The sequence below is a fragment of the Tachysurus vachellii genome, chromosome 9 (assembly GCF_030014155.1).
Source record: "Tachysurus vachellii isolate PV-2020 chromosome 9, HZAU_Pvac_v1, whole genome shotgun sequence".
NCBI classification, from domain to species: Eukaryota; Metazoa; Chordata; class Actinopteri; order Siluriformes; family Bagridae; genus Tachysurus; species Tachysurus vachellii.
Genome location: NC_083468.1, coordinates 20,853,862 through 20,871,056, shown reverse-complemented (window position 1 = coordinate 20,871,056; position 17,195 = coordinate 20,853,862). Strand labels below are relative to the sequence as shown.

Genomic DNA, 17,195 nt, shown 5'->3' with positions numbered 1-17,195 from the left:
CACTCACTCACTCACTCACTCATTTTCTACCGCTTATCCGAACTACCTCGGGTCACGGGGAGCCTGTGCCTATCTCAGGCGTCATTGGGCATCAAGGCAGGATACACCCTGGACGGAGTGCCAACCCATCGCAGGGCACACACACTCTCATTCACTCACACACTCACACACTACGGACAATTTTCCAGAGATGCCAATCAACCTACCATGCATGTCTTTGGACCGGGGGAGGAAACCGGAGTACCCGGAGGAAACCCCCGAGGCACGGGGAGAACATGCAAACTCCACACACACAAGGCGGAGGCGGGAATCGAACCCCGACCCTGGAGGTGTGAGGCGAACGTGCTAACCACTAAGCCACCGTGCCCCCTGGTAAGGATTTTAGTCTCATGATAAAGTTTCTTCAACTTCTGAGTTTGCAATAACATGAAACCATGATCATTTGTAATGCAATTATTCATATATTATTATTTTGTGCCCAAATAATTTTGCCGAAATGCAGATGCAAACATCAAGTGTGGAATAGAACAAGAAATTCAAGTGTGGAACATTGAAATGTTGCCAAAAAAAAAACAAAAAACAGAAAGCACTAAGACCCCTGTCCTGAAGACTTGCCTCTGGCTTCAGAAGGATGCCATTATACTGTAAGTAAGTGTTGATACTGAATTGGTTGATACTGAATCTTGAATTGGTTGGAGCAACCGTCCAAGCACTACGTTCTAAGATATACGGCCACAATCTAACCAATTAGGTTTAAGAATTTAACAGTGACAAGGTATAATTACAGACATAACCTGTACTGTGTAGGTCCGTGAATGACTTGTTAAACTTGACCCCTTTTATAGTTCAACAGAAGCAAAAGCAACTGGCGGTGAGAAGTGAGTCATGATGTGGACAGAGTCTCGACCTTGGACACATACTACACACACGGGGTGCAGGAGTCACTGCTGCAGGCTGGAGGGTAATGTGAGGTCAGTCTGTGAAGAATGATGGATGGCAGTGAGGTACATCCGCTCCCTCTAATCTTATCTCTGTGTGTTTGACAGCTCTTCCAACTGACCAGACTGGTGGCATTTCTCAATCACAAGAGCTGGAGTGCATGACCCTAGTGTAGAGCGGCATCAGCGAATTGTATTTGTGTGAATTTCTCCAATTTAAAAAATGGAAAATTATAAAATAAAGCAGATTTAAAAGGAAGAAAACAATAGATTGATATTTCTTCAGTCTTCAACTATTTGACAAAAAAAAAGTCTGAGGTCAGAGAACTTTAAAAGAAAGAGTTTATTCCAACTGTGTTGTAATTATAAATAGCTTCATATACCATAGACAAACTAGCTATAAAAGTCAACAATGAAAATAAACAGAAATATGATACTTTTTTCTATTGAACCTTTATTATATTGCTTATCATCTTAGGTTGTGTTCAGACAGTCAGGGAGTCAGGAGTCAAGTCAATTTTTTTTGGTTTGTTCATGAATATGTTCTGCAGTCTGAAAGGCAAAACACATGAAATATGAATATTCGTCCAATAAAACTCAGGTTATGTTTGTATGGTAGTTTCAAATGGAATTAAAACTTCAGTTTAACCAGTCCAAAGTCCAAGTTTCATTTAGTCATCCATCTTCTGTAAGCAATTTATCCTGGCCCCAATCATGGTAGATTTGGAGCTTGTCCCAGGAACCCAAGGTGGGAATACATCCTGGGCAGGATGCCGGTCCCATAACAGTAAATGGATATACTGATGGGAAATTTAGCAATGCCGATCAACCTACCAGCATTTTTCTTAGAAAAAACCTGAAGAAACCTGAGAAAGACCATCTGAATGTGGGAGAAACATGTGAAACTCTAAACAGATTGTAACCTGAGATCTGGAGTGAACCAGTTAGTAGTGAGGTAAAAATACTACCTATATATGGATTTATTTCAAATTTAGTTTGATTTGCCCTTCTGTGTGAACACCATCATAATCTGAAAGCAATTAAAACGTCAACGATTCTACTGCATGCACAAACTGCTGTACAAAACATATATTTACAGTCATTCAACATGAATGCATTTTCATTACTGGTTACACATCGCATTGTGAAAAGGAATCCTCTTGTTTCTCTGGAGATGGTATGAATTTACGAGAGAGGTACATGAGCAGAACTTTTCAGCTGTAGTTTTGCAAGTAGAACCTGTTCTTCACTTACACAGCTGTTGTAGATTTTGCAATTTCATACTTGAGAGTGTCTGTGTATCCTGATGATAGGTAGAGATACTGCTTCTGCACCATGAAAGCCAAAGCTGTGATTCTAAGAGGATTTGTTTCACCCCTTTAAATAGTTGAAATAGGTTACATGCAGGCTATGGATATCAATCCCTCCCTCCCCTACCTGCACCTTTGAGTACTGTTCACTTAGATAGCGGCCCCCTGGTGGTGCCGTCGGTTCCTGCTCTTTCGGAGCTCCTGGACGTGTTTCCACTTAGCTTTCTGCCTCTGCTTCTTCTCCTTATGCCACAACACTTCACAGTACTCCTCCAGAGAGGGTGCACTCATAGTACGTACATAATCTTTGTAACTGTGCCGCAACTCAGATGTCATGTCCTGAAATGAGTGATCAGGGGGTCCGCTGGAGCCTGACTGGTGCCCAGGAAGGTGGCTGTGGTCCAGGACTCTCAGCGAGAGGTGGAGGAGTGTACGAGTGAAGCTGTGCTCCTGAGCTGTGCACACATACAAACCAGCATCGCTACGCTGCACCCAGCGAATTAGCAATCCTCGCTCTGTTACCAATACCCGTTCATCCTCTTTGATCTGAAACACACAAATATATTTTAAACAGTCAATACATTACATTCTTTGCATGGACTTCACTCAAGATGCTAAACATTATTAGCATTTACTCCTTAATAACACACAAATTATAAAAAGATGTAGCATTATGCTTTTCAGTCTAGTTTCAAATGAAGTGCACTTTCTCATTCTGTGCAATAATTAGGTGTCGCCTCCAACTGCAGATGGAGAATTCACATGTCACCTGTAGATTTCCTAGCCATAAATCATTCTGATGGTTTGTGCACAGCCACACTAAGGGGAGCAGTGCACAGCATGATTCCAACCCTCCAAACACGGGGCAAAGGTCACTCTTTCACCTTAGGGTTCAGCTTCCTGCTGACCTCTAATTACAGCATTTGATTGGTCATTACATTATTATTAGATACATCAGGAGAAACTCTCTAGGCTCTATATTATTAGCAAAGTGTGTGTGTGAGTGAGAGAGAGAGAGAGAGAGAGAGAGAGAGAGAGAGAGAGAGAGAGAGAGATGTATCCTTTATGATATACGTTCAAAGTGCACGTTCACTACTTTGGTGGCCTCGGACACAGGAAGTGCACTCCGTGTGCATGTAAGGGTCAGCCCTGGGAAGGCTGTGAGAGGATGCAGTTTGTTCCAGTAATAAAGACACAATGACATGGTCAAAGAGAAGGCAGTCTAAAGCATGATAGCATCTCCTTACTTTTGTGTCATCTATCAATCACTATCTCATTTTAGACCTTTTTAAAAGAAATCCTAAAATCCTTCATCTAAAGAAAAACCTCCCCCTTGTGTTTATAAGCCTGCCAGTTCTTTATTCACATCATGCGGTTGTCAAGAGCTAAAACAATGCAGCTGTGCTCAAGAGAAATGTGGGAGCTTCAAAGCATACCACCTTTTTAAAAAAGTGCACACTCACTCATACTGTACATGCGCATAATGTGCACACAACATTTCACACTCAGGTAGGTTTTACTACACATAAGAAACAAATTAGAGTTGATCAATGTTCGTAGGAGGAAGAAAAAATATCCAATTAAGAGTTTAAGCTCTGACTTTGTGACCTGTGATACCTGTGACTAAAACACAAACAGCCTGAAACATGTAAGGATGAAATGTGTGTGTATTTGTCATGGTGATGTCACGGTTCCTGTGTGTGATAAGGTTGTGTGTCAGATGTATGTCATAAGGCTAAGAGTGAGGCATCGGGTCTGTGTAAAAACAGAACCAGATCATAGTTGAAGCTGTGGAAGAGGCCACTGTTCTTTTATGTGCTTACTGAGGAGAGCAAGGCCTTCTGTTCAGAATCAGTCACAAAGTCAGACAAAAAAAAGCCTGCTGGGAAATCAAACCAACAGAACACCCCTCACTCACTGACTATATGCTATACAGTGAATATGATTTGAAAATGGCCAGTCCATAAAGAACACACACTGTACTTAGGCCCTTTTACTGCGCTATAAAGGAATACCTTAGACTTTTCAAATTAGTCAGTATTTACTCTCTTGTTGTTGTGACGTGTATTTTGACACTTTTACTTGCCCTTAATAACAAAGCTTGTTTACTTAAATCTTATTTCTAAAAGCATTTGACGCACAGATGTTGGCCAGTCAATAAATGTTCATGCAACACTTCACAAACATAATTATTTACATTCTAAGTCTGTTTATCATCCTTTCACAGAAGCAATTACATTTTACAAGGAAATAATCTGTGGTTTTGCTTACAGCCATACTTCTACATGTGTAATTTACAAAATCTTATGGAAAGCTTAACATACAAAAGGCCAATTATAATGTTTGTGCATGAATCCTTGTTAAATACTCGTATATTTTAACTGTTTACTGACGAAATTCAACCCATAATGCATCCAAATTAAGTGAGTAGTTTTTCTGTTCATCTACAGAAATGTGTTAAAAATATTGTTTGCCCTAACTGCCCACAAGATGCGGTTTATAGAGATTACATGGCATGGTTGGAATATTCTTTAAGAATCCATGAGACACTGCACAACTCCTGTCTCTCAAAACAGTGCCCAGAAGGCTGCAAAGATTCATCTCTGTGGGAGGAAAACATGCTGTTTTAGGGATGGGATGCTGAACTCTGTATCTGTTTAGTTTGGATAAACATTCACACAAACATACACACATGCTATATTCACATAAACATTACGGACGAGTTCCTTTCCCATCACACAGCATGGTTCTTTACGAGGTGTTGGGTCATATTTTAGGATTGCACTGCAGGTGTAAAATGTGTGTGTGCGCGCGTGTGTGTGTGTGTGTGTGTGTGTGTGTGTGTGTGTGTGTGCGTGTGTGTGTGCGTGTGTGTGTGCGTGTACGTGTGCGTGTGTGTATCACAGGTGCTCTGAGCAGCTGCGTCATCCTTCATCTGTTTGTCCAGGAAGGACAGATAAAGAAAAAAGTCATAAGAAGAAGAGGGTGACGAAAGAGAAAGTGTAAAATATAACCAAAGCTAAAAGTGGGAGCTGCTGTCTACTCACAGAGAGAATTTAAAGAGTTTTCTGTGAGCAAAATATAGTACATTTCTTTAGACCCCCACAAAGGTTAGGCAAAGCCTGACACACACACGCACACCCTCACACACAAAGCATGCATGAGTGTTCTGGCTATTCAGGAGTGATTAAGTACAGTAGTGATGGATCAATACAACAATGCTGCTGATATAACACTCAGAGGACTTCGTCCAGGGCCTATCCATTCATCATAACTCACAAGCACACACAAAAACACCCACACAGTGCACAAGGTCAAATCCTCCTTCATATCTGCAGTGTGAACCACTCTCAGAGAGAGAGGAGGTGAGGATATGTGGGTGATGAGGGTGTTGGATTAGTAGCGGCAGTGCATATACAGTATGAGGGAGAATAAGGGCAATGGAATATTTTCAAATGTCTAGGGTAGAAATGGCTTTAGGGGATAGATGGAGAAACGTGAGAGTCTCGAGAAGCTGAAGAAATACTAGAGTCTCGTGATCAGGTTCAGTCTCCGGGTCAGGTTTAAAAAGTGAGAGAAAATGGTGAGTAGATGACAGAAATGGAATTTGCTATCTCCCTTTCTCCATCCTTATCAGTTCATCTGTTCATCTCCAAATCAACTTGTTTACTTTTTAATTGTTCCACTGCCTTTGTCTGAATAAAAAAAACACTTCTTTATGGAGAACACTTAAAAAAAAGCACTTCTTTATGGAGAAAAAGCCCAAAAATCATGTTATCTGAGGAATAAAGGTTCTTTGGTTTTGCTTAATTATCTAGGTGTACAAAGAGTATTTTTATAAGACTTGTTGACCACATAAATGTTTTCCATTTTATGCCAATATCAGTAATTTCACTCAGGAGCACATGACTGTGTACTCTTCTAAGTAATGATGTAGGTACTTCAGTTATTTTCATAGCTGTTTCTGTTATGTATCTGCTTGCACTGTAAACAAATCCTTTTTATACCATATTCTTTTTATAAAACTACATTTTAGAATCAAAAAATGTTGATCATTAACATGATTCAACTGTTGAAATATGCTAAACCCTGCAGCACCAAACATTTGTAGGGAGAAAGTGTTAGCCAAGTACACAGCAGCATGTGCTTTCAATAGACCCACTGTGTGGGGGGCTGAATGAGAGAAAGTCTAGGCATGTTTACAACCTGGATTAGGACTGTCTTAAAGCATTGATTGTACATGTTGGACTTCAATGTTCCTCAAAAAGAGTACAACGCTTTAAACGAGAGGACAAGCTTATCTGCCCACATCCCCAATTTGTGCCTGCGGCTCAGGTATAGACAAGTTACGATCTAGCTGTGTATATTATACATACTTGCACCTGTAGTGCCTTCACTACATAATAAATCTCTCTCCCAGCAGTTCTTATCTTAGTGGTGGGATGCAGAGAGTTAGAAACACTAAGGACTTGCCATAACCTTATTGAACAAGGACTCTTCACACATCTACCTAGAGAACCTGATTGACATGTAACTGGAACTTTCACATTTAACAGCCCTTGCACTGTAATTATATGTAATTACTGCTGATGTTTACTGTAAATTATTCTAGATTTACTTCATATTGTATATACTGTGTAAAAACATGTGAATGTGTGAATTATGTGATCTGTTATTCCCTGTGCTCCTGTTCCATGAGAAAAAGGAGAATTTATTTAATTGTACTAATTATAATCCTTTCGACACACAAGGTACAGAACCAACAGGTCCAAGTTTATTGCTATCTATTTTTGCAGCCGTGAACACTAAACAACTGTAAAAAAAAAAAAAAACAATACCATGCTGCCCCTTTTTGTGAAACAATTTATAGTCAGACCAGCCAAAGGAGTTTAATCATTGGCCAGACATAAATGTTTGTTTTAAATTCATCAGTGTGAACTCACACCGCAATTCAATCATGATAAGTTATGTTTAAATATAGCGTAGCTTTTTTGAATGAACATAAAAGATTTATAATATGGTCTTGCTTGCTTACAAACATATAACATGTAACCAAACCTGAAGAAACCTGAGAAAGACTTCTCAGGTTTGTGTTCTAGTTATGTTATGTGTTCTAGTTACCTCTTGGCGGTGGTCTGCTCCTGGTCTTTGGATAAACCAGCGGATCTTGGCCTGCTGGGATTTAGGCTGACACTCCAGGAAAGAGGAGTTATTCTCCACACCATACAGTACTTTCTCCTCTACATTCTTCCCTAAAATTGCACACAACAGTATAAGAAATGGAAGAGAGAATGCATTTAGATGATGGGGGTGTAAGAAGATGTGTGTATGCCTGAGTATACTGTATGAATGATATAGGGGGAGAGTAGTTTTAAGATTTGTTAGTGAATTCTTACACATGAGCCCCTCTGGACAATACTGCATTTTCTCTAAAGTACAATGAAGAGCTTTTAGTAAGCTTTTAGACATGGCACACGCACACACACACACACACACACACACAGGTTTGTCTTACTATCCTTGTGAGGATTTTTCAAACATAATAATCAGTGTAGTTAAATGAATGCTATTCTACACCCAAACCCTAAACTTATACTTAGTAACCAAATAGGAAAAAATAAAAATTTGGACAAGCCATGTCTTCATCAGATATTCCATTTCTATCATGCACACAAACGAACTTACCCTCGTCTGCATCCCAACACTGGCTGGATGGGTCTCCATGTTTGATGTCCTGTCTGCGAGCCCTCCTGTAACAAATTTGTTTTGTTAGTTCTGCTGTGTCTAGATATAATCTTAAACCTGTCTGTTTCTGTAAGTCTTGTAATCTTGTAAAATATATTCTTAAAATCTAATTCAAATTATATCCCCATTTTATCTGAACATATTTGCATGTTGACAAGGCATTCTATTGTAACACATAAAACTGAGATCATAATGAACTGTAAGAATTAATGAAGTATGAAGTGTGCTTGAGTTGCAGACCACATGACAATCAGCATGTGCAAAATCTCCTAAACTAATATCTCTCTCTTTCTCTGACTCAGCATCAGCTAGAAATGACCTGACCTGCTTGTGTCAGCAGCAAACCTAAAAGAGAGAAAAGGGCAACAAAACTTCTTTGGCAGCTAACATACATCATCTCAACAACAAAGCTCCTCTAATCAATTTGCCTGTCCAGTCCACTCCCACAACACCCCACAGCCCTGGAGCTGCGGTGCAAAATCAAATATTATTATTTTTCTTTTTTTCTTAAGCTGAAATCTGGAAGAAAAAAATAGTAGGTCACAGTGAGGGCATGATATAGCACACTTGCTCTCTACTTCTCTAACCAAGTATTTACGAATACTAGTTATGTCCCCTAACTCATACAAGCCACAAACTCACATTACTTTCTCATACTACAACATCCTGGCTGTACTATGGCTTTAGCTCCTTCTAATTCTCAGGCCATTTTTTTTTTTTTGCTTATCTAAGCTTTACTCCTTTCACAATATTAACCCTTGCTCATTTGCACTTTTGCATTATTATACTTTTCCTAATTATACTATTCTTTCTCACTGGTCACACTGACTAAACTACTCAGAACACTAAACACATTATTGCTAACCACCACAAGATGTAAACATGTATTCATATGTGTGCGTTCACCTCTTGGATGCAGGTATGTATCTGGAGCAGTGCGAGCCGTCCCAGGCGCAGTATGGGTCTCTGGCCAGGCAGCATTCAGCACAGCCCTGGCCGTAAATGTGGCACCTGTGCAGAGCCACCAGCACTAGACCATCTTCCCCTCCAACAAACAGCTGCTGCTAAAGACACACAGTACAACACTACCTCACACACAGAACAAATACAGACGCAAGGCCAGGAAAAGTTCTTGCAGACAATATTTATAATGACCTGAAAGAACCACAAGTAAATGCGATTTATTTGCTCTGTCCTTATGGCGCTGTAATTTGTTCATCTTTAAGTAAACACTGTGTTTATTTGTTCTTTCAACCATATACCTAGATCTGTTTTGATAAACGTCAGACTAGTCAGAGAAGAAAAGCAAATGTATATAGAGGTTTCGCAGTTTGAGAAAGAGAGGAGAAACAGAGGAAAGAAAAAATAGCCTGGAGAAAGTGACTGAATTTGGTTTGTCCTGTGTCTGACCCAGCCACGTACTTAAGCAGATAATGAGACAAACAGGAGAAGGAGGAATGTGTGTGTCATGTATGAAAGAGAGACACACTGGTGGAAATTTTAAGAAAACTTTTTTTTTTAGAGTAATAAATAATGGAATTACAGTGCATACATCTCAAGAACCCAAATATATCCAACAAAAAAAGCATAAAGAAAGTGAAGAAATAGGCATGTGTCATATATTTTCTATACCTGTTTAGAAGAGATTTCCATGCTAAGGATGGGAGACGGATTCTGAAATAAGACACAAAACAGTTAGAAGAGATAGATTTAAGAAATAGATCATTTTTGGGTTTTTTTGTTGTCTTTGAGTTTACCTTAAACACTTGTAATTCTTCTAGCACCACCTCTTCTGCAGCCCAATTTTCCTGTGTGATGCTAACCACCTTTAAAACTGAGCCAGCATCTATAAAACATACAAACAGCAACACTTCACATCTGTTTTTTTCCACAAAAGTGACTCATCTCACCCTCTACTGGTGTTTTTTTGTAATTTTTTTAAGCATATACATATTGTATGTATAATAAAAAAAATAAATAGTAAGTACTGATCTCATGTGCACGATCATGTTATGTGTGTGATTTTACCTGTGCCCAGGAACATGACAGCATAATGGCCATCATCAGCAGAGACGCGGTCTACGGCGATCTGCGTGAGCCGATACTCTGTGTTGATCCTCGTGAAGATAGGCCGACCGGTAATCGGGTACACAGACTGGTACATAAGTGGGTGCATACGGATAAAACTAATGACATCATCTGGGAAATCTTTGGTGGTCTTAATGCGTGGGTCATATGTGCGACTCGGACACTGTATGGGGAAACATTTACAGTTAGTCATTTGGTGGATGCTTTATTCTAAAGCATCTTGCACTACAGTAAATGCTATGCTCAAGAGCCAAGCGGTTGTGGATTTTGACCTCCCAATTTCAGATCATAAGCTCACAACTCAGCTTCTGCTGCCATTATATTTGAAATACATATATATTACCTCCTATACAAATATCTCAATACAAAAAAATACAAGAAAAAATATCGGTGTTGTAAATAATGTCATTTTCAGAATGAAATAGCATAATTCTTAGGATTTATCGCCCTCTTGTGGTGAACCCTAAAGCTACAATATATATGCACACAACTGTCTATACTGAAAGTCACTCTCTGAGTGGAATAAACTTGTTTCATTCATCATGTGTCATTGTGAAAAATATGATAGACATTTTATATGATATTTTAAGACAATGACAGAAGGTTATGCTATACAAAAATGCTGCTAATAATATGTGGAATTGTAAAAAGTGTTAAAAAAAAAAAAAAAATGTCCTGACCGTGCCAGGTCTTGGGTAGGGGATTTTCCCCTCATATTCCACCCAACGGTGATCTGGTCCCTCTTTATGAGCATAAGGCCCATTAAATACAGCACGGATGTCCTCCATATTGTACATACACACTGCTGATCCTTTAAAGATAGAACTGATGGTACACACAAGAACAAATACATCGGTAAAGGTTTATGGATATTATGAAATACAGTCATTAATTTACATTTGAAGCAAACTATGTTCTCTAGCCTTATGTTTAATGTAAAATTTTGGCAAAATAAAACAGAGAACAGCAAAATTAGAAGTCTGCAGTAATGAAAGCAAAACTTTGTATGCACTGTCTGTGTATGTTTGGACATTTAGATGAGCTGTTCATAATAAACTCAAATTCATAAAGTACACAACACTGTAAGGCTGTTTGAGTAGTAAACACTGTAATGAAGGTCAAAGCTCTGGGTGGTTTTCTGCATGGACTCAGAATCATGCCTGTATTCTTCTAGTGACAACAAGAACAGAAGGAGTACCTGGTAGTAGTGAAGACTCCATACACTTTGGGGTTTTTCTCATCTCTAGTTGAAACCATAAAGATGTCCTCTACAATGCACACATATACAAACAAACAAATATATTGAATATATTATATATATAAATAGATATAAAAAAACTAGAAATATAAATATGTGTGGTCATCAGGTGAAACAACGCTCTAATAAGCACACTGTGTGTGTGTGTGTGTGTGTGCGTGCGTGTCACCCAAAATCACCCACTTACGGAGTTCATCAAAGTGTGTATCCACACCATCTGTCCCTGGGATGGAACACACTAGCCGAGCTTTGAGGAACGTTGTCCACTTGTTGGTCAGACTTCTCAAACCACCTACATCATTCTGAAACACACAAATGCATACACAAGCATGCAGACATTAGTCAAGCATCCCAAATTACCGTTTTCAAATTAGGGTCATTCAAAGCCCACAGGTGTACCTTTTTAATAAACCATTAAACTTCTTTTCATAGACTCTATAAACAAACCCCTTCATATACACTAAAGACCTCCATCTGTCCTTAATCAGACTAGCTTATTTAACTAAGACAGAGCGGGGAGGAGAACTAACAAGCATCAATTACCCACGTACACAGAATGAGAGAAAATGAGAAAGACTTAGGGTCTAAATCTAATTTCTTCTGTTAGTAAGACTGAATATGTAGGGGCCTCTTTGTAAATTCTTAGAATCAGGGTAACTGTAGGAACCTCAGTAGGCAGCCTCTTCATGGAGGGATTTGATACAAGCATGAGCTAACGTCCTTGTTATTTCTCAAGAGTGTTTGATCAAATGCCTGCAAAGACATGCTATTATATTCTGTGCCATTATGTGTACTGAATAACACATTCACTTGAGAGAGAGAGAGAGAGAGAGAGAGAGAGAGAGAGAGAAGAGTCATAAAAGGACTTTAAACACTTTAATCTTCAAAGATAAGTGAGTCTGGCTATAGCTAGCTTTTTCCCTACTTCTGGAGCATTAAAAAAATCTCAGGATGCATATAGCATTTATACAAATGTTGTCAGAAGAGCATGCAAGTGTAAAGCAAAAGTAAAATTCTGCTAGCTCAAAAACCACTCATCGGTGCCAGTGACAATGACAAATGAGTACTCAATGGCCACAAGTAAACAATGTTATACCTCTTTTAGTTTAGATCAAAGACCAGTTTCAGTTTAAGAAAGTTTTAATGGTTGTGTGTATATGACTGGTTTGGCTCATGCAGTGAAACCTTCTAAGGTATTTCAGTACTCTCCTATCAAAGGTAAGAGCTCGTTAACACAATTACAGTCTGGAACACAGGAACTCTGGTGTCATAATGAACCATGGTTTAAACTCTGACTACAGAGCCAGCCGCCTACTGTGATTTACCTTGCTGACAACCCTGAGTTAGTCTGTTTTCAACAGATCTCGTCACATGGAATGTACCAGGAAGCTAGGGACTCTCAGGGGGAACATGAAATGTATTTGATTTGCTGATAAAATGACTGAATCGGAGAAGTGATGAGCGTTTTGATCAGGAGGAGCAAGGACGGCTGCATGTCTATTCCCACAGAGATTCTTACTTTACAGACACGGGCTACACGGGACAGCACGCCTTTGTCCGTGGTGCTCCCTTCCCGGGATGCCTCGCGGAAGAAAAAGTAAATCTTGTCATCATCAGGGTTGTAAGTGTCTGCGATAGGATGAGCAGCTATAAACCTGGCCTCTGTGAAGACAGGAGGTAAATGCCAGTGAGCTCTTATTCATCAGCCTTGTAGATAAGACATGCAGAAATAATAGAGAGAAAAGGAGAATGAAAAATAGGCACAGTAAAACCTCAATACTCTCAGGTAAAACTATATGAATATAATCTTTAATTATATTTCATGATAAATGAGAATTTCAGCACAGAACATAAAGTTTCATGCTGTAAAAAATAAGGTTGTATTCCTAAATCAGTTTTTACATTTGGAAAAAACAAATGTGTCACACTGATATAAACAAGCCAAGGGTTTATGAAGCAAAAGTAAATAGAAGTGTTTTTAAATTTTCCCTGGTTATAAGTGGATACATACAGTACATATGTTGTGACATACATTTTAGAACCTCTTCAAAAAATAAGTTACACATAAATACACAGAGGTACACAGAGGGCCTTTGTACCTAAACCAGAACCTTACAGTAGCTAGGCCAGGACAGGACAGGACAGGACAGGACAGAACAGGACAGGGCAAGACAGGACAGGACAGAAGGAAAGTGCATAATTTCTTCCACATAGACTGTGAAGAGGGAATGTAACATAATACATGATGCAATGATCCTAAAAATGATATGATTAGGAGAGAAGAGATACAATGAGCTGTTGTTTATAACACATTCAATAAGTGTAACACATATATCCATACATGAAGCAGCATGGGAAAAAGATCTAATCTCTGGAGGAACTGGTAGAGGCAGTGTGTGAAACTTTGTGGGGTTAAATCTGTTGTGTTTTTGGATTGCCTGGAAATATTAAATTGTTATTGGTTTTGGTTTCATTCCTCATGTTACTTGTGTGTTTGTGTGTAGGGTCATTTCTGGATTTTCCAAGGGTTTATTCCACTGGAATTCATCCTTTCTTCTGTATATAAAGAAGATCATTGTACTAACTGAACTGGTGGAACTCTGTCCTGTCTGTCTACTCATATACAGCATTTTTGTTGTGATTCTTGTGACTTTGAGAACTGGAGAATAATTTTAAAAAGGTTATTTCTGACAGAATATTTGAAACAATTATGTAAAATGTTATTTAAACAGTGTACTAGAGCATAGTGAGATAAAAAACAACATATCTGCAGTATTTTATATTCAGTAATTAATTTCAACTCCAATTTATTGTGGTAGAATAACAATAACAATAACTTTGTCAACCTACAAATTTTAATGGACCTGATTTTACCATGTTTTGGTATAATATTTTATTTTGATTTGATCTATGAAACACTGATTGAGGCAAATCTGACTGAGTGCATCTCTGTTGGTTAGTGTTGTGTATATTTGTGTATATCAGTGCAACATCCTGCATGTGTCTGTGTATAATTCTGACCATTGATCCAGTAGTCCTCTGAGATGTCTGTGCGGATGTAGTGCTGGTCTGGAGGAGGACCCAGAGAGCGACTAAACATGCTGTCCTTTCCAAGGAAATCAGACACTGTTCCAGCATATAGGTATTGATCTGAGAACAGACAGGAAATTACATGCACATTCAGTACAGGTACAGTACATGATGACAATTATCCTCTCTCTCTCTCTCTCTCTCTCTCTCTCTACCTCCCTCCCTCCCTCCCTCCCTCACTCTATCTTTCTTATACACACATAGACAATTTACTCTCAGTCCCAGCCGTCTCCAAGGCAACCAACCCAGAAGAAGTTTGAAAACATGAGTTGCTGCTTTAAAATAATCACTACTAGATGGTCATCATTCAGGCAAATATAATAAACATACACAACTGCTCAGAACTCTGGAATCAAATATGAAATTTTTTATATACTTTATATACTGTATGTTTGATGATGTTTTAGTTGGTAGGATGGAATTTTTTCTATTTTCTATTTTTTTTTTCAGACATTTCACATATAAATAAACAGGATTTATAGTAATATCTATTAGTGAAAATGAGCGATTTGGGTCATTTAGCTGTTTCACTCATTTAACAGCTGTTAGCTGTTTTAAAACCCATAATTCCAATAAAAATATATACTGTATGTCCTTCTGTGTTCCCTCCAAACACACACACAACTGCATACATGCTCTATTCTTGTGCTTTTTTCCTTTTTGTAGAGCTTCTAATCCCACAGAGCCAGAGATTTGTCTCTGTACAGATAGTTTTATTGAGAGCTGCTGGAATGTGAGAAGATCTTTGCCAAAAATTCCAATGTGTTTTAACTTAAAATTATAAAATTATTAATGACAAAAAAACAAATTTTGACACATGAAATGTCTTCACTAGCACATAGTATTTATCATTTTTTTTCTCATTATATCTGCCTTGAGATATTATTTCCACTTACCACATTCTCATTCATTAATTTATTAACTCTCAATAATTAATTTTATTATATTGTTTTATGCAGACTGACATCCAACATCCAACCCCATGTATTCCCACCTTACACCAATACGTCTCATTTCATTTTTAAAGATCCATGATTCCAAATCTTTTAAGCAATGTTGATATCTAGTATATGAAGCCCCGTCCACACACACACACACACACACACACACACACACACACACACATACACACACACACACACACACACACACACACACACACACACACACACACACACACAGACATACACAAAATCATACACATACATATTTCTATTTCACTATAATCCCTATTATGCCTTTGGAAACATCACCCTCAGTACGACCCCTCTCTGTTTGTGCCTGTTGTGTTATAAATCTTTATGTAGAGTGTGAGCGTTTGTATCTCCCTGCCAGCACTGACTTCCATGTCCTCTAACGTAGTTTTAGTGCCCTCCTTACTCAGTCGAGTTTTCCTTTAAAGGCTATAGTAAACCCATCTAGCTTTTACCATATCTGTCAAAGTCTTCGTGCTGGAGAAACTGCTTCTCAGTGTGATAAAAGGTCAAACTTGCTATGTGTGAGGCAGGAGGACATTTTAAACAGTCCACACTCACCGGTAAGTACTGAAGCAAAAGGTTGGCGTGGGTCGAAAGGGCATTTCATCCTGCCTGACTCCATACTGCTGCTGATCAAGTGAAGCCCACCACCCTTTACCTCACAGAACACATATCAAGCAAAGTTAATACATGGAACAGGGTATTAAGTAATTACTCACACAACTACAACCTGCAAGTCACACAAAGAAACAGTTATTATGCAGCGTTTAGCTGAGAAATATGGACTGCTGCCAGTAACCTATAGCTTGACCTCTCACCTCTTTGTGGCCCCTGACCTCCAGGAAAGCACATGTAGGATGAAAGGCTCCGGTGCCACATGTGTAGACATGAGTCCGGTTATAATTGTGCAAAACGCGTATAAAATTGGCACACTCAGTCTAAGAATACAAAGAAAGAGAAACAGATGAAGAAAAAAGAAATCATTAGGTGAAAGAATAAAGAAAGAGTGTCTATGTAAGATTTGTTTATGATAGCAGTTTAATGAGGTAAAAAACACAATGAGCAGTTTGCAGACATGTTTGCTTTACAGTCACATATTCTGGGTGATACTTACATGAGGGTCTTTACCAGCCAGGATACACATATCCACCCTGTCTCTGGGAGCTGGCCAGCTCAGCTAAGAAAGAAAACACACACATGCACAGAAACACACACACACATACAGAGAGAGAGAGAGAGAGAGAGAGAGAGAGAGAGAGAGAGAGAGAGAGAGAGAGAGAGAGAGAGAGAGAGAGAAAGAGAGAAAGAAAGAATCAGTGCTCTTATTGATTATTACTTGAAAATAATTTTAATGAACATTGTTGCTGTGACTGATGTGTATTGTTACATCTAAAATGCAAGGCTTAGTTAAACAATTATCACACCATAAACTGTCCATCATTAAATATTGTGTAAAGGCAGCTGTGCCAGTTGATCTTATCTGTGCACACATGTGTTATAAATGGCTTAAAAGCTTAACATGTACTGGGCCAACCTCTAACCTGGACCCTGAGAGTCGTCTCCACATGCAACACAAAATCCCAGAAACCTCACTAACTAAACGGAATCAGACGTGCTCGTGAGACAACTTTACACAACCACACTTTGAAGCTGCGCACACTAACACACTCTGACAGGAGCCTGAAACCCTTACAGTTCCTCACACGCTTGTGCACATGCACGCACCCACACATGTTATGTGATGGTATGAGCTCAGACATTTATGTTGATTCATTTGGAAAAGCTATCA

At 38.9% G+C, this 17,195-nt stretch overlaps 1 protein-coding gene across 4 annotated transcripts in view; it reads right to left on the bottom strand.

The window, feature by feature from the left end:
• Positions 1-1,263: 1,263 nt before the first annotated feature.
• The window catches only part of sema3d (sema domain, immunoglobulin domain (Ig), short basic domain, secreted, (semaphorin) 3D), a 30,758-nt gene continuing 14,826 nt past the window's right edge, over positions 1,264-17,195 (bottom strand). For 2 of the 4 annotated variants that reach the window (XM_060878206.1, XM_060878207.1), the window contains exons 4-18: positions 16,521-16,583; positions 16,225-16,344; positions 15,965-16,064; positions 14,361-14,489; positions 12,859-13,001; positions 11,527-11,641; positions 11,280-11,349; positions 10,762-10,906; positions 10,022-10,244; positions 9,751-9,839; positions 9,626-9,667; positions 8,900-9,057; positions 7,934-7,998; positions 7,370-7,500; positions 1,264-2,794 (exon numbers count right to left, since the gene is read on the bottom strand). In XM_060878206.1, the coding sequence (XP_060734189.1) occupies positions 2,399-2,794; positions 7,370-7,500; positions 7,934-7,998; positions 8,900-9,057; positions 9,626-9,667; positions 9,751-9,839; positions 10,022-10,244; positions 10,762-10,906; positions 11,280-11,349; positions 11,527-11,641; positions 12,859-13,001; positions 14,361-14,489; positions 15,965-16,064; positions 16,225-16,344; positions 16,521-16,583 (1,989 nt within the window). In that variant the 3' untranslated portion in view covers positions 1,264-2,398. The remainder of the gene's footprint in view (positions 2,795-7,369; positions 7,501-7,933; positions 7,999-8,899; positions 9,058-9,625; positions 9,668-9,750; positions 9,840-10,021; positions 10,245-10,761; positions 10,907-11,279; positions 11,350-11,526; positions 11,642-12,858; positions 13,002-14,360; positions 14,490-15,964; positions 16,065-16,224; positions 16,345-16,520; positions 16,584-17,195) is intronic. The other 2 variants (XM_060878208.1, XM_060878209.1) reach the window with 2 other exon arrangements.